At 39.5% G+C, this 22551-nt stretch overlaps 1 protein-coding gene across 2 annotated transcripts; it reads right to left on the bottom strand.

Moving 5' to 3' along the window:
• Nucleotides 1-76: 76 nt before the first annotated feature.
• On the bottom strand, nucleotides 77-19437 carry zfyve16 (zinc finger, FYVE domain containing 16). Of its 2 annotated transcripts, none has more exons than XM_072658242.1 (18): nucleotides 19256-19437; nucleotides 18157-18256; nucleotides 15035-17124; nucleotides 14818-14914; nucleotides 11926-12102; nucleotides 10804-10943; nucleotides 10357-10567; nucleotides 9329-9451; nucleotides 9019-9174; nucleotides 8604-8828; nucleotides 8009-8091; nucleotides 6992-7096; nucleotides 6738-6888; nucleotides 4718-4798; nucleotides 3867-4029; nucleotides 3429-3534; nucleotides 3007-3183; nucleotides 77-2572 (listed from the first exon to the last, which is right to left on the bottom strand). In XM_072658242.1, the coding sequence occupies exons 2-18, from the start codon at nucleotides 18224-18226 to the stop codon at nucleotides 2414-2416; spliced, it is 4314 nt and encodes a 1437-aa protein (XP_072514343.1). In that variant the 5' UTR covers nucleotides 18227-18256; nucleotides 19256-19437; the 3' UTR covers nucleotides 77-2413. The 2 variants fall into 2 exon arrangements, with proteins under 2 accessions (XP_072514343.1, XP_072514344.1); XM_072658243.1 differs by having other exon boundaries at nucleotides 2484-2572; nucleotides 3007-3124.
• Between the last annotated feature and the right edge of the window lie 3114 nt (nucleotides 19438-22551).

The following is a 22551-nucleotide window of genomic DNA, read 5'->3' on the forward strand; positions in this document are numbered from 1 at the left end:
TCTCCATGTGGTGTTATTTTGTAAATATGATAAACAGCAATCAAATTGTACAAAATAAACACATAAAACAAGCTCATATGTATATCAAAATTTTATTCTACATGTGATACATATTAGAAATGAATGTTTGAAGAACATCCTTAGGTCCCAGATACCAGTATTACCAAATAAAGCTGGTTTTCATGAATAAATAGATATACATTATGCAAAATGACACAGTTAAACAGCTCTTTGTAAAGCATAAAATACTTTGTGATGATTTTTTAATTAATCAATGACTGTGAAAAATAATTTAGATCCCCCCCATATTTTGCAAACTCCAGATATAAAGGAGTAAAAATTAATGTAGGATGTCTACAAAATGATCACATTTAATCTCAAAACCTTCCAAAACAATCATCTGTATTTACACAGCATTTGCATTTCTCAAAGTATGTGAAGACTTACAGAATTTGTCAAATCTGTATAAACAAAACTGAGACTGAAAAAGAAAAACACTGCTTAATCATTTACTAGACTGTTCTTATGGGAACCTAACAAGGAAACACAGACTTTAAAAAGTATATTGAATTCTGAATCATACATGGTCTATCATACCTTATTGACCTCAGATAAAAATCCCACTTAAGGAGTGTACTATTCCAGTCAGCACAGTACAAGACAATGAAATAAGAAAGTACAATCACTTCTTAGTCAGTTCACATCTCATTGTGAAAGTGCATATTGTAAATTTCAAAACAATGTTAATGGTTGGCATCTAAGGACTTCATTTTGCTGGTTTTCAAGGACACATTTTTTAAGCGCTCTCCTTTCCCTCCCTCTTTCTGCATTTACTAGGCATCTATCAAATTCGCTCCAATGGAACAACCATGACTTCTCATTATAGGCGTTATTCTCTTGGTGTAAGGGTCATCCAAGTCATCACATACAACAAATCACAAAAATGTGACAGCAGCACAAGTGGCACTTCATACAGACCAGCCTCATTTGCCAGAGGTGCAAAATGTCTGTTTTAAGGTGAGACCTAAAAACTCCATGAGCACCATCTAATGGACAAATCATGTCATATAGACATCATTTAATTCTACTCTCTTCAGCAAACTGCAGTAGAAGCATGAAGCCTACGCTGATCATGAAATGAGAATTGTGATCTTTTGAGGAAATACTATAGTGACTGATTCTTCAAGAAATTAGCAGCTACATTTCCAAGATAACTCTGGTACAGGAATTAAGGCTCCACCATCATCTAAGATGATGGTGTAACATAACCGAATTTAACAAAAACATTCTCTACTGAGGGGGAAAAACTATGGCTGTTAAACATTCTTGAAATAACCTCACAACAAGTGAGAAGTCCTGAAAAAACAAATCAGAACATTTTTCAGAGCTACATTATTTGCATTATTTGTAGGTTGACTGATGTTGCTCTAGTCAAATTTGTATTACTTGTATTGCAATTATTTTATTGATTCATTATTAAAACAGCCATACTGAAAAAAATATATATATTCATGTACAATGTTTTGATACAAAAAGTAGTTTTTTTTTGTTTTAGTGTTATTTTACATACCTAAAATTAGGTTTAATGAGTTTTCAAAACCAACTGCCCCATGCAGTAGAGTGAAGAAAACAAAGTATTCATTATGCAAATAATGCTAATAAGTGTCTTTTTTTTGTTTAAAGTGTTCTTAACATTTCACAACATATAACATACAATGAATGTGTGTGAAAAAACCTTGACTCACTGAATTGCAGTTCAAAATCAGCTCTTTTGCAATCAGACATCTTGCAAAAGTAACATAAATGGTCTATCAAAAATATCACTTTTATTTAACTAATGGGACTATTTCAAAACAGTAAGCTTAATAAAAGCTTAACAGAAGTAAGAGATGATTCCATCTACACTTTTCAAAACGAACAGAGGCGTTTGGTAACCCCAGTGTATTTTACAAACCAGAGAAAACTGACAGGTCGTAAATTGTAATTAAAGATATAGAACCGCGAATAAAACAGTCAGATGGACCACGGGTTCAAATGATGCAACTTCAAGGCGTGACAGAACTATGGATGAAAAACAGACCGTATATTCGATGTATGTCATAAGAAGAATCATTCAATACAAGCTTTGTTGCACTTCAGTAAGGATCAAAGTCTGCTCTCCCTAAACTTACATAATAATAATAATAATAATAAATGTTCTTATTCTTCTCATTTACGTCCACAGACATATCAATCTGCATCTAATGAACACACATTGCAAGCCTATGCCCTTCCTGGTAATTTTGAGGTCTATGACTAATTACAAAAACAATTTTCCCCTACAAACATTTTATACTTTGCATACCTTTGCAAGTGTTTATCACAGGCCTGCAACATTCGACATGCACTTCCATTTATTGGTGTCAAGATCTATTTAAATGCTCTGAGTGATGTAGAAGAAGAACTCCATATCCATTGCTTGGTGAGGCACACATGAGCTTCCGCCATGAATGACAGGAATAAGGGCTCCATCCAACTCGTTCATGTATTTCTGAGGCAGAGGACACCCGCCTGAGCCTGCCTGGTACTCAACCTTTAAACATATATATTAAAAAAATAAATCAAAAATCAATGCATTAAATTATTTCAGTGTGCCAAAAGTGTTCCATTCTGCATGGACAAATACTGATTAGAACACAAGGGCAACACCTTTGTCTGACAGTGGACTAAGCGATAACTTGTACTCTGCTTAATTAGGCATTAAACCTTTAATGTCTGAAATATTTTTTTTTAAACTGAAGTGTTTCTTGACCCTCTGAGCAACTACAAAAAAAGAATTTCAATTGCACTTTGCATATATTACTTATTATGCATCATATTTACACATCTAGAATTTACTGCTCACAGCAGGTTTTTCTGTACATTTCTGGAGCATGCAATGCATGGATAATCCACCAGAGAGCAGAAAACCTCAGTTTCTGATTATACACACAGATAAAGACAGACAGAGACAGACTGACTACTAACCATGTCAGTATCAGTAGAAACTCTGAGGGCAAGAAAGTTGATTCCATTTCCTATGAGTATAGAGAGGTGAGGACAGAGTGCTGCACAGCCTGCAGTGGCGATCTCTCTCTGGAACTGGCTGCAGGATTGGAGAATGGCAGAAAGGGAGCAGTCTGGGCTCTTTAGCAAGTAAAATACCTGATATGACAGGAGACAGGTGAATAGAGCAGAGTGTGAAGTTCAGCTGTAGAGCTCAACTCCCAACCATTAGATTTTCATTCTTTTGAAAATAGTTTAATGCATCACACCCTCTCAAATTTCTCCATTATTTGACGGTCATGAAAAGGAAACAGGCTCTACTTACCAAGTGGAGAGTGAACAATAAAAACTTAATATTAAGGTAATATGTATTCCTGTTACTGCCATGCACAGTTTAAACACACCTCAGTACACCTGATTGTCCGCGCATCCATCTCAAACTCTGAGTCCTGTTGGATCTGGATACTGGATACCCCCTCCAGAGACTTCCCATCTATAGGGCTGGTGATGCTGTTAATGTAACAGGTAAAGAGACACACATGCATGCATAGATGCACAATAAATACATGATGCCTGTGATGATAAAGCACTTGAATGGCTCCCTTTACTGTGAACGGGACTACATGAGCTTTGCCATACACTAATCAGTGTTCGTGATGACTCCCATAACACTGATTTAAAAAAAAAAAAACAAGGCCAGGGACTATATTAAATGTACTGAATATCGACAACTCATTAGCAGGTTTGTTTACTACAAAGCACTCAAGCTGACAAGCAGGTGAGTAACCTCAAGCTTTTGATTAGTATTGATCTGCATGAAATTCAGCAACTCCCAGTAGTACCCAGTATTGACGGGAGCTGTCCAATCCACCCAGCGCACGCTAACATTTTCCCGGGTGTCTGCAGAGTTGGCTTTCCCACAGGTGATCTGGAAGTCTGCCTGATCCCTTAGGGCCTGGCGCAGAGCCTCCATTGTATCCGGAGGGATTTGGACCATTAACCCATCTGAAAGTTCCGCAGAATGGAAATGTAAGATCACGCATCAAGTTAGATAAAGCTACTAAAAAAACATAACCTATAATACCAAGTATTTTATTGCAGTAGCTCGCTCACTAATGCTAATGTTAGGAACACACTTTGGGAGTCCTCTATACATCTTCAGTTAGTTAGATGGCCAACAGGATTAGATTTAAAGTGGAACTGAAGGTTAGACAAAGAATAGATTTAAGTGTTGCTACTAGTCTATAAAATCACCCAATAATTTAGGCCTAGAATACATCACTGAAATGTTTGGGGAGCATAACCTGAATAGGGCTCCAAGATCCATGGACGCAGGTCAGCTAGTAGAGCCTAGAGTCTAAACTACACATGAAGCAGCCTTTACCTTTTATGCTACATAGACCTGGAACCACCTCCTAAAAGATCTAAGATGTAGCAAAATGTAGCAGTTTCATCCTAGTTTTTAAAATAATGAAAGCATTTAAAACTGTTTTTGTATATGTCATGTATGAAATACACACACACATATATATATATATATATATATATATATATATATATATATATATATATATATATATATATATATATATATATATATATATATATATAAAAAATACATAATACGCCAACTACCTTTTGGTGGCATAGTGCTCTTAACTCCTATGGCCCAAAGAAGATGGAAACACATTACCTTCAACAATGCTAGATTTGGCAATAAATCCTGAAGAGGCTTTTAGAGCACCATTGAAAACCACAAAGCTTGCTCCAGTCACTGCAAAAATAAAACAATAAAATGAAAATGGATGCCACTGAAGAAATAATTTAAGGTAGGGCAGACTAATTAACTTACATACAGTCTGATGCAAAAGTGTGGACTATTTAAACTCTATTTAAAAAGCTGAAATCATTCAAAATTCGGCATCATTTTCAATAAAACTAATTTGTTATGGATTTATGGGATACTATTTTCATATGATCTTCTCATAGCAGACATATACCTCTCATTCACAGTGACTAAATTCTTGTTGTTTCTAAAATACTTGTCATATTTACACTGCTCAAAAAAATAAAGGGAACACCCAAATAACACATCCTAGATCTGAATGAATGAAATATTCTCATTGAATACTTTGTTCTGTACAAAGTGGAATGTGCCGACAACAAAAATCACATAAATTGCATTTATTAACCAATGGAGGCCTGGATTTGGAGTCACACACAACAGTGGAAAGGTGGGAAAATACACTACAGGCTGATCCAACTTTGATGTAATGTCCTTAAAACAAGTCAAAATGAGGCTCAGTATTGTGTGTGGCCTCCACGTGCCTGTATGACCTCCCTACAACGCCTGGGCATACTCCTGATGAGGTGGCGGACGGTCTCCTGAGAGATCCTGAGCCAACTCCTGGACAGTCTGTGGTGCAACATGATGTTAGTGGATGGAGCAAGACATGATGTCCCAGATGTGCTCAAACGGATTGGGGAACGGGCGGGCCAGTACATAGCAGTTCCTGCAAGATGAAGGCATTGAAGCTGACACACTCCAGCCACATGAGGTCAAGCATTGTCCTGCATTAGGAGGAACCCAGGGCCAACCGCACCAGCATATGGTCTCAAGGGGTCTGAGGATCTCATCTCGGTACCTAATGGCAGTCAGGCTACCTCTGGCAAACACATGGAGGGCTGTGTGGCCCTCCAAAGAAATGCCACCCCACACCATTACTGACCCACTGCCAAACCGGTCATGCTGAAGGATGTTGCAGGCAGCAGATTGCTCTCCACGGCATCTCCAGACTCTGTCACGTCTGTCACATGTGCTCAGCGTGAACCTGCTTTCATCAGTGAAGAGCACAGGGCGCCAGTGGCGAATTTGCCTATCCTGGTGTTCTCTGGCAAATGCAAAGCGTCCTGCATGGTGTTGGGCTGTGAGCACATCTGTGGACGTCGGGCCCTCATACTATCATTATGGAGTCGGTTTCTAACCATTTGTGCAGACACATGCACATTTGTGGCCTGCTGGAGGTCATTTTGCAGGGCTCTGGCAGTGCTCCTCCTGTTCCTCCTTGCGCAAAGGCGGAGGTAGCGGTCCTGCTGCTGGGTTGTTGCTCTCCTACGGCCTCCTCCACGTCTCCTAGTGTAGTGGCCTGTCTCCTGGTAGCACCTCCAGCCTCTGGACACTACGCTGACAGACACAGCAAACCTTCTTGCCACAGCTTGCATTGATGTGCCATCCTGGTTGAGCTGCACTACCTGAGCCACTTGTGTGGGTTGTAGAGTCCGTCTCATGCTACCACGAGTGTGAAAGCACCACCAACATTCAAAAGTGATCAAAACATCAGCCAGAAAGCATAGGTACTGAGAAGGGAGTGAACTGAGTCTGTGGTCCCCACCTGCAAAAACACTTCTTTATTAAGTGTGTCTTGCTAATTGCCAATAATTTCCACCTGTTGTCTATTTCATTTGCACAACAGCATGTGAAATTGATTGTCAATCAGTGTTGCTTCCTAAGTGGACAGTTTGATTTCACAGAAGTTTGAGTTATATTGTGTTGTTTAAGTGTTTCCTTTATTTTTTTGAGCAGTGTACATTGTTACATATAAAAATAGTGTTAATTTTAACGATTAAAATCAACATAGTTCCAAGTTATTATTGTTCATAAAATAGCAAAATGAATTGTAGTGTTGAGGAAAGAAAAAATAAAAAAAACTAACCTCTCCTGGTCTTTCCCTGAATGCTGTTGGCTTGTGTCTGGTATCCTCCATCCTCATTCTGAGTGCAGACTAAGTGGGAGTCTGCCTCAGTACTGAAACAAGCTCCAACACTTATTACGTGTTCATTGGATGAATTTACCACTTTTAGCATCTGTAGACAACACATACCATTTAATTCAGCAATGTGTTTTTTTATTATATAAATATCATCATTAAGTAAGGTTAAGGAGCCAGTTACTTGACTGAAATCTCACCTCGTTAAACTTTGACTTGGGTATGTCAATATAACTGTTACCCACTTCCATGTGGATGTGCAGACCATCAACAACAGGCACACTATACTGGTAGTTCCTCAGGTCCTGCATTAGAAATCATAAAGCAAATTTGCCACTGGCAGTGTGATACTCATTTTTTCAAAGTAAGACAATGAATGATTCTACTAACAAGTCAAGACATTTGATATTATTATTATATTCTATATTGTTAAGATCCCATGTTTGTATGTGAGTAGCAGCAGGCAAGATTAAAAGAATGAAACATGTCCAAGACTCAAGCCCCCCCACCCCGCCCCAGAGGATGCATACACTCACATCCAGCACTAATCTAATCAGTTGCTTGTCTGTTGTCTGCTCAATCAGAAGATTACAAAAGCTCCCTTCTAAAGAACCAAGTCACTCCACAAAATAAGAGTTTTACAAATGTATCTTTATCCACTGACAAAATGCGCATAAAACAATACACCATTTAACACACACACTCTAAAACAGTAATTTGTAAAAGTAAGGATTTCATCACATACTTCAGGTAGTAGAAAGTGTCTGAAACTTTTAACGACCACATTTATGTATGGGTGTAAAATGTTTAGTAGTATTCATTCCAATAAAATGTTTCTTGAAATTAGCAAAAGGTCCTTATGTTTTCTCACCTGAAACAAAGGCTGGACGTGCATAGCTCTGTTTCTGTTTTTAACTTGGTGCCATGAATAAAGCACAGTATAACTTTTGCGAACAGAAGCAGTAAATGCCCCGCTGCGTCATTGCCTGCTGATGTTCTATGTTAATAAATTCACATTTTTCTGGATTAGTTTAAACCTTCGCTATAATGTACAAAGTTTACCATTAAAATGTACATTTTAAAGTGCATAAGTTACTTTAAGAACTGGCTGGAGGTAATACAGTTTAAAGTTTTATCTTCAGCAGCATCTCATGAATATGGACTGCTGCACAGGCTCATAATAGAGACAGAACGTAGAGTGATGCGATAGTACGTACAGCGAGCAAGTTCATGATTGTATGTCCTGTTTCTCTGAAGACAGATTCACGAAACCTGATACTGACGAGTGGGGTGGGATACACTGGAAAGAAAATAAATAAACAACCAAAGAAATTTGCACAGGAAGGGTTAAAGGTAATACACCGTCAATACACTGTCAAGTCATTTGTAAGCATGAACATATTATAGCCATTGGTGAACACTGGTATGCAGGAATTTGAACACACATTATAGCCATGAGTAAGAATTCCTTAACATGAATACAGACTGTTGTACAACTGCTTTTAGTGACACCCACTTCACTTTACGAAGCTCATACAGTCACCACACTTTTCACATTCTTTTACAGCAACAAATGGTTTTGTAAGTTTTTTTTAGACTGCACTCACTTAAAGGATGCCTATAGAGGCGGTGAGAACATTTGTTATCTAACTACATTATTTCAAACTACCATTATCTCCAGTACATTATGCGTTTCTTCCTTTCCGTGAACACCTGAAAATGACAGGTTCTCAAAGACTGCATTCACATTATGTTCCAGGATTGCCAGAGTGTTTCAAGACCAAAAAAAACCAAAATTTTGTGAAAGCTTACCTTTGTATTCTGCTCCCAAAGTAAGTAACAGGCGGAGAGGGAACACTTTGGCCCAGGGTACCTCCAGTTTCTGAATGAGAACCCCACATAGAAAGGATCTGTGAGGTAGGCTGAGCCCATCCAAAGGCTGAAAGCTTGGAGAAAAGAAAAGAAAGCCACCATGTTCCTTGCTGCCCAGAAAACTGTCCGTAAACGTCACATTGCAGAGTTCCTCAAGAAATTTTCCTGGAATGAATAGCAATATTAGAATATGTCCCACGAATAGCATTATTAGAAAAAGGAAAAAAAAAAAAGAAGTGTGACTCTGTCCACTCTCTTCTATCCACACACACACACACATAAAAAAGAGAGAGAGAGAGAGAGAGAGAGAGAGAGAGAGAGAGAGAGAGAGAGAGAGAGAGAGAGAGAGACTTACCCTTCTGAGCATCTTGGTATATGTTAACATACAGGCTAAAGACATCTCTAGGCAGACTGTTTTCCTCTGGGAGGCACTCAATAACAAATGCAAGCTCTCTCTGGCCCACACCCTGCAGACCATTAGAGCTCAAACACCAACACTTTCGCCCACAATCTAAAACACATAAAAAACACACAGTTTTCAGTAAAATGTGGAAAGAAATAGACACTAAATAAGTAAATAGGTTTAATTTACTTAGACATTTAAAAGGGGGTTAGAAAAAGTATGAGAAAATACATTTATTTTGATCTTTTGAAATAAAACATACATGTGACCAGCTTGACATTAACCACGAGGTTGGCATTCAGCACAAACGTCAAAGGTCTTGGACCTCCTTCTTCTAACAGCAGCATTATCTGGCAGACAGCAGGGCGTTCCTCTACTAGTAAATCTGTAACAACAACAACAACAACAATAATAATAATAAATTCCATTTTTCATAAACTCAAAGTCCCACCATAAAAAAATCATAACAAATAAAACAGCAATACACCAAATATCAAATGTCCCTAAAAAGATGCGTTTTAAGTAATTTTTTAAACATTCAAGGGAAGGACCTTTTTTGTTTTTTTATTTTTTTTAATAGTGTCAGGTAGGGAATTCCATAATTGAAGTGCTCTACAAGAAAAAGCTCTCTCACCCATGGGTTTAACTTTGCAGGGAGGCTGCTGTAGAGTGAGAGAACTAACGGAGCATGAGGAGTAAAAGGGTGCATAAGGCTTCACCAGGTCAGGACATACCAGGACATACACTAGAGCTGTACAACCATATAACAGGGACATTGGTGGCTCAGCAGATAAAGAGCACCAGGCTACTGACTACAGGGTTGTGGGTTTGATACCCATGCTCTGTATACTTCCACTTTTAGGCCCTTGAGCAAGGTCCTTAACCTTCGCTGCTCCCTGGCCACTGTCCTCACTGTCCACTGCATTTATATTTAAGACATTTAGCAGCCAAATTTCAGATGCTGTCCAAAACAAATGCTGAATATGGTATTTGTAAAAGTCAATCCGTGCTCAAATCATCTTAATTGGTAGAGAAAGTGTGTAATCACTTGACCATTCAAGAATTATATTTGTGCAAAGACGCTTTCAAGAAACTCACCCCTGTATGTCAAAACAAGAGTTATGGAGAAATATGGAGTTTAACACACTGCATGACACATACACATACATATTTAATCATTTATGGTCATCAGATTGATGAGCATAAGCCTCATACTTAACATATTTGTGTGACTTCAGCATATTCTGTTTTCACCCCAAGTTATTAGCACTGTACTGAAGCTGTTCTCACCCCCTCCATCTTCCTCTCCTGTGGTAATAAGCAGCGGAGGCAGCCCCTCCTCATCCTCTGGCACAAGACTGGCAGCACCCTGTACACTGCTGGCAAGACCGCACAGTAGGGCGTAGTCCCAGGGTCCACTGATTTTCCGGCGTGGCATCTCTGCATTACTCTCAGAAATGTCCCTGGGACAATCACTGACTTCTGGAAATTTGCCAGTAAACTAAAAGACGACATTAAATAACAGATAATTAAACCATCTTTAAATGTTCTGATGTGGCATGACCATTTTAAATGGGGAATTGTTGTCTGTAAAACTGGGTCATTAAGATAAATGGCTTGTTATTTATTATTATAATTATTAAATATTTAACTTTTTTAACTTTTTAACTGTTTAAAACTACAAATAGGAAGTAAACTTAACAGATGTAAAACATTACTAAAGAGTTATAGACATACTGTTGGCAGGTCGGGTGTAACAGGGCTTGACTCCTGTGAGGATCTCCGTGGCCTTACAGAGAGCTTTGTGGTATCTGCCACCTCACCATTGGGCAGTATTCCATCAGCAAACCATACGTGTTTCTGTTCTCTAGGGAAACCTGTGAGCAAGAGGGTAAAGAGTATTTAATATTATAATTCTTACAGCAAAGCAAAAGATCCATTTATATATTAAAGGTGGCATATTGTGTAGGGCCTCCACGGACTGCAAAAAGGAGTCTTGAGTGTCCTTGACCTGGTCTCTGTTTCACTGATTGCCCCGTTTTGAAATACTTTTAATAGGAACCACTGCATAAAAACCACTGCAGAAAACCCACAGACCTGCCTGATGTTTTGGCTGTTCTGATCCACAATTTGTCTAGCCTTCGTCTAGCCTTTTAACTTCAAGAACTGACTGTTCACTTGCTGCCATATAAAGCAACCCCTTGACAGGTGCTACTGGAACCAAATGACCAATATTATTCACTTAACCAGTCAGTGGTTTTAACGTTAGAAATATTACATATTTAAAGGCTTCCTAGTTTATCCACTGTCCAATATGTATTTTGGAATCTTTAATACTGTACAAATAGCTTGTAAGCTCGTAATTGTTTATTCACAGTCTTCACACAGTATATTCACAGTATACTTGATTAAGCAAAGTAATTAGTAGATTACTCAATTACATACAAAAGCATTCAACGTCTTTGAAAGGCAACATATTTGCCTGGATAACAAATAACACCTTGATATTTTGAGCTGTGTTGTGTTATTTTAAAAGCCCTCATCATGTGTACATAATTTGTAAATCAGACAAATCTAATGACTTTCAAGAGGGTTGAATATTTTTGCAAAGTATTGCCCCAATCCACACCAAAATGATCTAGATAACATGGCTGTCTTGTTGAAAACCCTTTACCTTATGTGGAAGAATAAACCTGATCTCACTTCAGATGTTAGATAACCTGACGCAAATGCTTTTTTTCCTAAAAGCAGTGAGAACTGGCTGAAAAACAGCTGTTGTCTGTATGTATACTCAAGCTTGGCGCAATGAAGCGTAGGAGAAGTGTGTGCTTGTGTGTATATGTGTTGCTGTGTGTGTACCGTCACTGCCAGGATGCTTGAGTACAGACACAGGCACCATGACCGTAGGTGGGGGGGAATTGAGGGTGCCGGCAGCTCGAGCCTGCTGCATGGGGGGGATAGTGGAGCAGTACTCAGAGGGTACGTTGGGGTTGGGACTAGGCCCAGTAGGGCTCATCATTCTCTCTAGGGCCTGAGCTAGAAAGAAAAAAACAACATTTCTTAATTTTTTTTTGTTTTTTGGAGAGGATATATATATTTAACTATATTGAGAGGATGTGTCAAAAAGAGCAAAAATATGTTAGTTATTGAACCAACCTTAGGCTCTTTTCCTATTTTGGCTGAATATTAATAAAAATTATAAACCAATAGAATACACACATTTATAATGTAGTAATGGCTAAAGTCCAACAATTAATAATACAGTGAAATCAATGTAGTAATGGCTCTTTACATTCAGACAAGAGAATCAGCTTTAATGTTTACCACAACGATGCAGATCAGTTACAGCCTGTACGTTTAAGCCGACGGACAAGCATAACAATTGCACAGGCCTGGTCAAGGGACAGTACATTAGGGTAAGTAAAAGTTGTTTTCAAAAAGAACATCCAGTGCCAGCTGTGGCCATAGCTGCTGACTCCTACTAAAGTGCTGAGTAAGCCTTGCCTTGCAGTATATTGATTAAGTATCATACAACCTCATCAACCCGATTACACTGGCATCGGATCTGAACACGAGTGAACATGTAAAGCAAGGAGTACAACCTCCAAACATCCACATACAGAGAGAGGGCTTCTAGTTAGAAGACACTAAAGTCAGGAATCAAAACAGTGGCAAGCTAAGACAGAGAGGAAGAGCTAGGATGTCCTTCAACCATGTTTTGTATCTGACCCTGTTCTGACCACAAACAGTGACCAAATGCACTTTCATTAGTACAAACGCAGACTTCAAGGAAGTTATAATACAAGCCCAAATCCACTACATACAGAATACAGAACCTGCTTGTCAAACTGCATAACATATCCTTGATTTCATCTGACTAATAATTTCTCTTACCTCACTCGTTCAATTCAGCACCCGAATTCCCTTTCATCTTAGCCCAGTGGAGTGTGTTAGATGCAGTCTCCCTGGAGTGTTTCAGCCTGAACTAAAAGGAGGGGGGGGGGGTGTGAGCATATCCCATGCTGACGAACGAGCAAGCGAGACGGAGAGGGAGAGAAAGAGAGAGAGAGCGCGAGCGCGAGCGCGAGAGAGAGAAAGAAAAAGGGCGCGAGGAAGGGCACGCATCCTTTTGCCTTAGTATTTTTGCTCAGGACGTGGAGCGGCCCACTTTCGCTTGCTCATGCTGAGGACCCGTCTGTCCCCGGGCCCCCTCCAGCCCTGTCCTGGCTCAAACCTCAACAATAAAACAAATGCGCTCCAAATCCTCTCTCGCTCCCTACCTTTGTCAAATGCCTGCTAAGATGGACGAGTGTATCTTAAATGGCTGCCCCGGGATGAGGGAAGACTGAGCAGAATGAAGGAAGGTGACGCACATCTCCCTCTCTTTATGGGAGATGTCGAGGAGGTGGTTGAATGTGTGTGTGTCAGAATCTGTGCCAAAAGTGGAAAGTCTGAGAGCACACTCGCACCAGGTGGGTCACACACACACACACACACACACACACACACACACACACACACACACCATTACCCAGAGGCTCCACCCAGCATCGCTCTCGCTCTCTTTGCACCATTACCTCAGAAAGCTGATGAATGTCCTTTTTAATGTGCAAATGGACTTCATGCACTGCTAAACGTTGGAGACCCTTTTTAGACTCCTCTGGAGCTTACCCCTACTCACCAATATTGTACTAACACCTGAATAATGTAACTCTTTTTGCACACCTTATACTAGATCAGTCACACTAAGAAACAAATATTACAAAGTTGGCTGGGAGATGCTGTTTAAGCCAAATTGAATCAAAATCTATATTAAAAATACACTATAAAATGGTCAATTACATTGGTTAAAAAAAGTTTGAAAGTATTACTATATATGCTAAGTGAGAATATCTTCTAAAAATGTGTAATAGCATCTAAAATGCTATTAAAATACCCACTTGCAGACAACATACTCTAAGAGCACAAAGTTGACCTCACAACATCAGAGTGTAAAATCCAGCCACCCCGAGCCATCCTGTTTCTATAGCCAAGGGTCATCTGCAAGTCACGCAGTCAGTAGTTCTTTCAATGAATCAAATACAAGCTTTATAAAGACTGTTTTAACTGATGTAAAGCAAGGCTGCACAACATGGACAAAATGCCATATTGTGATTGCATTGCTTCAAATAGTAATAGTCATATCTCTTGCATTACATTAAAACAGATTGGTAGATCTTTTGTTTAAAGATCAGCCTGCATATTTAAAAAAATATATTTATCTGTCAGATCACTCAAATAAAAGAACATCTGAGAACAACTGATCTAGCAGCTTGAGTATTTGCTATTTTAAGCCTGATCCACATCCAATACTTCCTCTAAACTCTGGCTAATAAACCGTAAACACAGCGAACCGTGAAACAGTTATTCCATATTCGTCTACAATAATAAAAAGTACATATGTGTGTAGAGCACATGCTACTGTATACATCAAACATTAAGTGATTTTACTAAAATGTTTTACTACCTGGTATCATCCAGTAAAATCAGGGAAATTGCATTGTAAGATATATAACATACTATAATATTTTTCATTGTACCAATTGCTATCAGTATGAAAAAGGTATCTGACAATACTCAATGTTGAGGTGCTCAGATCGCACCAGGGACAAAACCATATTTGGACAGTTCTAGTAATAATGATCAACAAACAATATCAGTACCAATGTACAAGCTTAAAGGTAAATAAGGGATGGAATCAAACACACTCACCTCTTTGTATGGTTTCATAGCAGACTACACAAACTCTGGCCTCTTTCTCCAAGTATTTCAGTCTACATTTTCGGTTGCAACAAATTGCACAGTACACCTGAAATAGTCAGCAGAGGCTATGAGCAAACACTGCATTTAATCCAATCCAATATACACTCCACTTGTTAGTGAAACTACAGAGTCCAAGAGAGATCCAAAAGAGCAGGAATTTACTTACTTTACCACATGCTCTGCAGTGATGTCTCCTCTTTGTGAAGGTAAACCTTTGCCCACATTTCATGCAGTTCGGAGCTTCAGAATCAGGGACCCAAGGAGGCTGCCTAGAGCCCAGGCCACCCTCCTCTGTTTCTGAACGGTCAAGTTCAAGTGAGGATTCTCCTTCTCCGGAAATCTCTCCTGGGTATGGAGGAGGCTCTGAAAGCTCTTCATGGCCATAACTGTCATCATATTGTTCATGACTGGGACATTCAGAGTTACCCTCACTGAAGCTGGGAGTCTGTCTCACTACAGGGGTTGCAGGAGAAGACTGTCCACTGTTCTCCTCCTCTGAACTAAACACGTTGTCCTCACACTGGCTGTTACTACTTTGGCCCTCTTGTGGTAATATTCTTGCTGATTGGTTAGACAACTGCTTTGGCCGTGCTCCTCCATAACATGGTTGATGACTTGCATTGCAGACTGCCTGAATTTCAGCAGAGCTGGGCATGTCCTGTATTTTAATGGTCTGCATTGTTTCTGCTTTCAAGGGACTACTGTCCTGAGATGATGAGGAAATATTGGAACCTTCGCTCTCCTCTAAAAAACGAAGAGAGCGATCACTCTCAGGTGATGCAAATGTAGTTACTCTACAGCTTTGCAACTCTTCCTCTAAAAGGCTGTCTCCCTCCAAATCTCCATTGAATTCTGAAAAGCCATCATCTACAAATTTCTCACCTGGAATCTCAGAATCGCTTCTCTGTGCTTGACCCATTAAATATGCATCCAATTCTTCATCAGTTACCATTATCATATTTTGCTCACTTTCTGGAAGGTAATCACTGGTAAAACCAAACTCTGAGGGGTAATCGGGAGTCCCGGCATCGCTAGGAGACTTACTATCAGGCAGGTCTCTAGACATAAGTTTCTCTGGAAGAGATAAGGTGCATTCAAAGTTTCTGTCAGAAAGAGGAGTTGTAACTGATGTCATCCCTTCTGGATTTGCCATTATTTGTACCAGTTCAGGGTCATCCTCAGGGCAGGAATCTGACTGGCTGTGACATATGGACACCCCAACTTCCTCAGAAGGAACAGAAAGGCTCCTTGCATCTTCAGTGAGTGGTGGCTCTTCAGAGTCAGGGGAAAGGACTTCTGTCTTGTCTTTGGTTTCATGCACCGTTGTCTCCTCAGGGTCTGAAGAGGCCACAAGAGATCCACACATGGATACAGCTATTGGGAGGCAGGAGAGGGAAGTTTCCTTTTCTTTGGAGGAAAGGGGTGATGAACCGTCTTGGTCCTTAACACTGTTGTCTTCAGGGCGCTGCATGGTTGTTGAGTTAGGCAGACTTGTACTGACATCATTGGGCGCTACAATGTCTTGTATTCCACTTAAGGAAATTGGGCTATTTAGGGTTATTTCATCTTCTAAAGAGCACTGAGAGTTGTTGTAAAGTTCAGAAGAGGCTAGTTCACCTGGACAGCTACTTTGAGGCCCCCTTACTTCATTACTCTCTAAAGGTATTAGGTCATCTGAAGTATGCTGATTTTCACAAGTCCTGTCCACAGCTGCAGGCAGTATAATATCTAGCAAACTAAGAGAGTTTGAGGAGTCATTGAGATGGCCACCAGAATCAAATCCCTGTAGCTCATCATGACTGGACTTAAAAACATCCCTTGGATATGACACGATTGGACTATCAAAATCTACCAGCAGTTTTTCATCAAGCCGCTTTTCAACAACCTCCAGCTGTTTAAAGGCATCGTGACTGTTTGTCTGTGGGAGCTTGGCAGATCCTGTATCACTAACAAGGTCACAGACAGGTTTCAAGGACCTATCTGGACAAGGAGGAGTCAAACGTTTGGAAGCTCTGCTGTCGACAGAAAACAGGAGGTCAACACCTGTTAATTCTTTCACTTTTGTATTTTCATCTCTTTGGTTCTGGGTACTGCTAGATGTAGCTGGACCATAGCACAGTGCATTTACATCAGGTAGGACCTGTGGCACTGTGGGTGGCTCAGGTATAAAGCATGGCGAGCTAAAACAGTGATGAGTAAAGAGGGTTGGGTCCTGACATGCTGAATCTGCAAATGTAGCTTTGCTCTCCACTTCCTCTGAAAAGAGAACAAAAATTGACAAACAAAAGCATGTTAGTAAGCTTTATAGTGCAGTGCCCCATTGGTTAGTTTGTAAAGAAAGAATAAACAAGTAAATAAAAAGTCATAAAACAGCTTTAGTACAATTAGTGCCCCCCCCCCAAACAAATGTGTCAGTACTATACATACACTAATATTCTGTTCTAACGAACATCTGATTTGTCCCATGTCTTTGTTTTTATGCTTCCATTACTTGTCATGTGACTGTAGTATAAAAATAACTGTTGGACACAGAGAAGGTGGCAGCTCACTTAAGAAATAAGACAACTGAGGAAAAAAAAAAAGATCTTCACAGCTGTTAAGTCAGTCAATGGCTTTTAAAGACAGTGACAAATGAAAATACTAATCTCAAGGAGCAAAAGGGAAAGGTTTTAGAAACAAGTAAGAGCCAAAAATATGATATGGCAGCGCTGTCATTTCAAAAGACTCCGGAAAGCTTAGCTGAAGAAGTCTATACTCTCCTCAAATCATAATCATACTTTTTGCAACATCACTGTCTGGAACTAAGGTTGGCCATGTTTCACCAAAAAATTCAGCTGCTGATTAATTGTTTGGCAAGGCAAATCAGAGAAGGGACAAAGAAAGCAGCTGATCATCTCTGCTGTGATTACACATTAAATTAGGTGCCATTCTGTGATTCTCTGGAAAAGTGAAAATTCATAACAATTTTACATTTGTATTCTTAACCGAAAATCACCCTACCTCTCTATAAAGATGCACTTAAACCAGTTCACACAGGTACTTTTTACAGACAACCAGCCAGTTTTGAACAATGTTATTATTTGCTCTTCTACCCCAGCAGTTATTGAGTCACAATGCTGATGTTTTTGAAGTTTGAGTTTTATTAACATTAACAAAACAACAAATGTCTGAATAAAAGATAATAGCCATGCCTTCAGTGTGTACACAGCAATTAATCTGAAAAAAATACGCCATGTTCTTATTTCCACATGGGTAATTACAGTACAATGAAAGAAAATTTTCTCTCACCTGAGTTTAACTCAAAGTCATCCAAAAGCTTGTCCAAGTCACACACAGCAGCTTTGAAGTAACTGTCCATCCTAGGGGCAACAATATGCTTCTATCACCCCTGTAGAAAGAAGCGTTTTGAGTTAGAGATGGGGTTGACCATCTTGGCTCTCAATTAGAATAGTGCATGTTTTCAATCCAGTTCAATGGACTAGCTGGTCTATCACCATGACCAACGTGACCAAGTGGGTTAACCTGGTTTTATCAAGCCTGTCATACTGGGGGATCAGTGTGATCGTGTCCGTCATGCCATCTTGGTCATACTGGTCGCCATGCTGGCCAAACCATCGTGGTAGACTAGCTGGGTAAGGTGGGTCATGCTGTTAGACCAGCTAAACAATCAACCTCAAACATACCCTATAATGCTCAAGAGCTAAACTGATCAACCAGCTTAGGCAAGCTGTTTGTTTTCCAACAGGGTAGCTAGCCATGTTGCTAGTTGACATTCAAATACATAGCTATAGCTAGCTACTGTATCTACGTCAATGACTATATAATATTTTTTCCCTCAAACGTCCAACAAGCTTGCTAAATTGAGTTTGGCGAGATAATCTTCTTTTCCTCACTGAGCTAGCTAGCTACAGTTAGTCGTTCAGACTGACCTTTGTTAACTTCGTTGCTAATAATAGCGAACTAGATTCAAGTTAATGAGCTACAAAGTCTAGCCAAGAAATGTCCTATTTAGTGAGCTGAATACGGTATTTCTCTTTACTTCAGTAGCTGGGCAACAGAACGTTCAGGAAAATATAGCACATAGCTAGCTAACTAGCTATATAAATAGATATATTAAACTAAACATCTGTAAATCACAGTGGTGTACGTTAAAAGGAAACACTGCTGGCTATCGAGCTACCCTAAATAGCTAGCTATGTTTCAGGCTATGAAATGTAAAACTCTCGCCAACACGGAACAACTAGTTAGCTAGCTAGCTAATGCAGCTAGAGCTAGCTAAGTTCGCTGTTCACTCGCTTCCAATTTAGTTAGCACTACGTTAGCAAGCTAACCGTTTACCCAAACAAGCCCCAGTGAAATGACTAGTCATCTTTTGTAAGCTAGCTACCATGAAATGCCTCATAGCTCAATCTTCGGTCTTCGGTGCCTTATTGGATCTATTCGGTCCTCTTCTGAAGTGATTGACGTAAGCTAACAATCTGTTTATTCCACATAAATCCCACAGTTGTTTCAGTTCTGCTGCTGTGTGCGCCGGTGTGTTCCCGTTAGCAGGTTAGCAACTCTCTTAAAGGCGCAGTGTTCATATTTGTTAAGAAGCACAGCTCTTTCACTCCCACACTCCAGACCGGCTCTCCTTATTCAGACGATTCTTCAATTACTCTTTTTTTTTACCAACATAACGTAAAAGCTAAAAAATGAACTTTTTATTAATGTCAATACAATGTTTACATGCTTTAAGGCAAGGCACTACGGCGGAATTGAGTGAACATTTTACCCAATAGAGATAAACCAGTATATCTAGACCAGTACATCTAAAGTCGATAAAATCAGGCTAAAAATTGTGACACATTAGAATCAATGGTTTTACATCGGATCTCTCTTTTTATGACTCCATAAATCAGAAAATAATGTCAATAGCCATAAAAAACATCTTTGCCATATATTTGGGCATTCAATGTTACAATGTATCACAAAAGTGAGTACACCCCTCATATTTCTGCAGATATTTAAGTATATCTTTTTATGGGACAACACTGACAAAATGTCACTTTGACACAATGAAAAGTAGTCTGTGTGCAGCTTATATAACAGTGTAAATGTATTCTTCCCCCCCCTTAAAATAACTCAATATACAGCCATTAATGTCTAAACCACCAACGAAAGTGAGTACACCCCTAAATGTCTAAATTGAGCACTGCTTGTCATTTTCCCTCCAAAATGTCATGTGACTCATTAGTGTTACTAGGTCTCAGGTGTGCATAGGGAGCAGGTGTGTTCAATTTTGTAGTACAACTCTCACACTCCCTCATACTGGTTACAGAAAGTTCCAACATGGCACCTCATGGCAAAGAACTCTCTGAGGATCTTAAAAGATGAATTGTTGCGCTACATGAAAATGGCCAAGGCTACAAGAAGATTGCCAACACCCTGAAACTGAGCTGCAGCACAGTGGCCAAGATCATCCAGCGTTTTAAAAGAGCAGGGTCCACTCAGAACAGACCTCGCATTGGTCGTCCAAAGAAGCTCAGTGCACGTGCTCAGCATCACATCCAAATGCTGTCTTTAAAAGATAGGCACAGAAGTGCTGTCAGCATTGCTGCAGAGATTGAAGAGGTAGGGGGTCAGACTGTCAGTGCTCAGACCATACGCCGCACACTACATCAAATCGGTCTGCATGGCCGTCACCCCAGAAGGAAGCCTCTTCTGAAGTCTGTACACAAGACATGTTTGCTGAAGACATGTCAACAAAGGATTACTGGAACCATGTCCTATGGTCTGATGAGACCAAGATTAATTTGTTTAGTTCAGATGGTCTCAAGCATGTGTGGTGAGGAGTACAAAGATAAGTGTGTCATGCCTACAGTCAAGCATGGTGATGGGAATGCCATGGTCTGGAGCTGCATGAGTGCAGCAGGTGTTGGGCAGTTACATTTCATTGAGGGACACATGAACTTCAATATGTACTGTGAAATACTGAAGCAGAGCATGATCCCCTCCCTCCGGAAAACTGGGTCACAGGGCGGTGTTCCAGCATGATAATGACCCCAAACACACCTCTAAGACGACCACTGCTTTACTGAAGAGGCTAAGGGAAAAGGTGATGGACTGGCCAAGCATGTCTCCAGACCTAAATCCAATAGAACATCTTTGGGGTATCCTCAAGCGGAAGGTGGAGGAGCGCAAAGTCTCGAATATCCGCCAGCTCCGTGATGTTGTCATGGAGGAGTGGAAAAGCATTCCAGTGGCAACCTGTAAAGCTCTGGTAAACTCCATGCCCAGGAGAGTTAAGGCAGTTCTGGAAAATAATGGTGGCCACACAAAATATTGACACTTCAGGAACTTTCACTAAGGGCTGTACTCACTTTCGTTGCCGGTGGTTTAGACATTAATGGCTGTATATTGAGTTATTTTGAGGGAAGAATAAATTTACACTGTTATATAAGCTGCACACAAACTACTTTTCATTGTGTCAAAGTGTCATTTTGTCAGTGTTGTCCCATGGAAGGGGAAATATCTGCAGAAATGTAAGGGGTGTACTCACTTTTGTGATTTGACCAGTGCATGATAAAACTGTTTTTCCCTGCCGTGTCTCATCTTAAGCAAAGACTTAACAATGGCCAAGGCTGAGCTATTGTTTTTGGTGCAGAAATCCAGGTGATTCCTAAAGAATTCACTTATTTTATCATCTTTTGCCTTATATGCCTTCTCAAAAGCTGTCTACTGATGTCTTACAACTGTACTGACTGAAAACAGTGAACATAAGCTTAGAAAGTAATGCATTTCACTTATTTCTAAACTGAAACAAATAAATAATTACCATCATAACCAGTTACAGTTTAAGTATTTTTGGCCCCACTCTCTCTTATCTTTCTACTCTCTTATCTTTCTAAGTAGGAGAACTTGCACAATCAGTGGCTGACTAAATACTTTTTGGCCCCACTGTATGTTTTGGTTATGAGTGGTGCAGTAATGACAGTTTTCACTTTTTAAGGTAATGGATTTTATAAAACACTTTTTCTTTTCTTTTTTGGTTAAATATTGCAGTAACAGTATGAAATGTTAATGATTGAATAAATCTACTCCATGATCAGGAGAAACTTTGATTTAGGCATTCTGTCTTACCCCCAAATGATTTATATCTTCTACCAGAGGGGAGAAACTGAAACAGAGTGAGCTGGATGGTAAGGGTCCTCAATGATCTTGGTTGCTTGTGAAATAGTATGTTGTGTGTATATTGAAACCAGTGTAGGAAGTTTACAACCTATGCTCTTTGATGCTCTAATGACAATTCTGTCCATATTCTATATTATGTGCTTAGAACAGTAATCGGAAGTGCTGTGTAACATTAAACTGGTAGACCCTACTCTGTTTTTCTTAGTTGTCTCAGGAAAATGAGTTTTTGTTGCACGTTTATATTAGATGATTGGTATTGGGGTCCCATTTCAGATTATTGCTGTACCAAGAAACTTGAGACATTTATTGTAATTGATTGACAGTTGATGAAGAGGTGCTTTTACTGATTGTTTTCTTCTTCTAAAGCTATTATTTTAAAGCTATGAATATGCTACATGATGCTTTAAATAAAAATATTAAAAATATAAAAAACAATGACATGCTAATGTAAGTCACTTTTTTCAGCACATTCAATTTTTTCAATATGGAAAAATATGTTGAATTGAAACT

Source organism: Salminus brasiliensis, chromosome 16, assembly GCF_030463535.1.
Source record: "Salminus brasiliensis chromosome 16, fSalBra1.hap2, whole genome shotgun sequence".
Taxonomy (NCBI): Eukaryota; Metazoa; Chordata; class Actinopteri; order Characiformes; family Bryconidae; genus Salminus; species Salminus brasiliensis.

Bases quoted from the DNA above. Each gene is read 5' to 3' on its own strand.
- zfyve16 (XM_072658242.1), bottom strand. From the start codon at position 18,226: ATGGACAGTTACTTCAAAGCTGCTGTGTGTGACTTGGACAAGCTTTTG. The intron at 9,452-10,356 runs GTGAGAACAGCT...TTGTTGTTACAG, and splicing joins AGGAGAGGAAGATGGAGGGG to ATTTACTAGTAGAGGAACGC. The intron at 4,799-6,737 runs GTTAGTTTTTTT...TTATTTTTGCAG, and splicing joins TCAGGGAAAGACCAGGAGAG to TGACTGGAGCAAGCTTTGTG.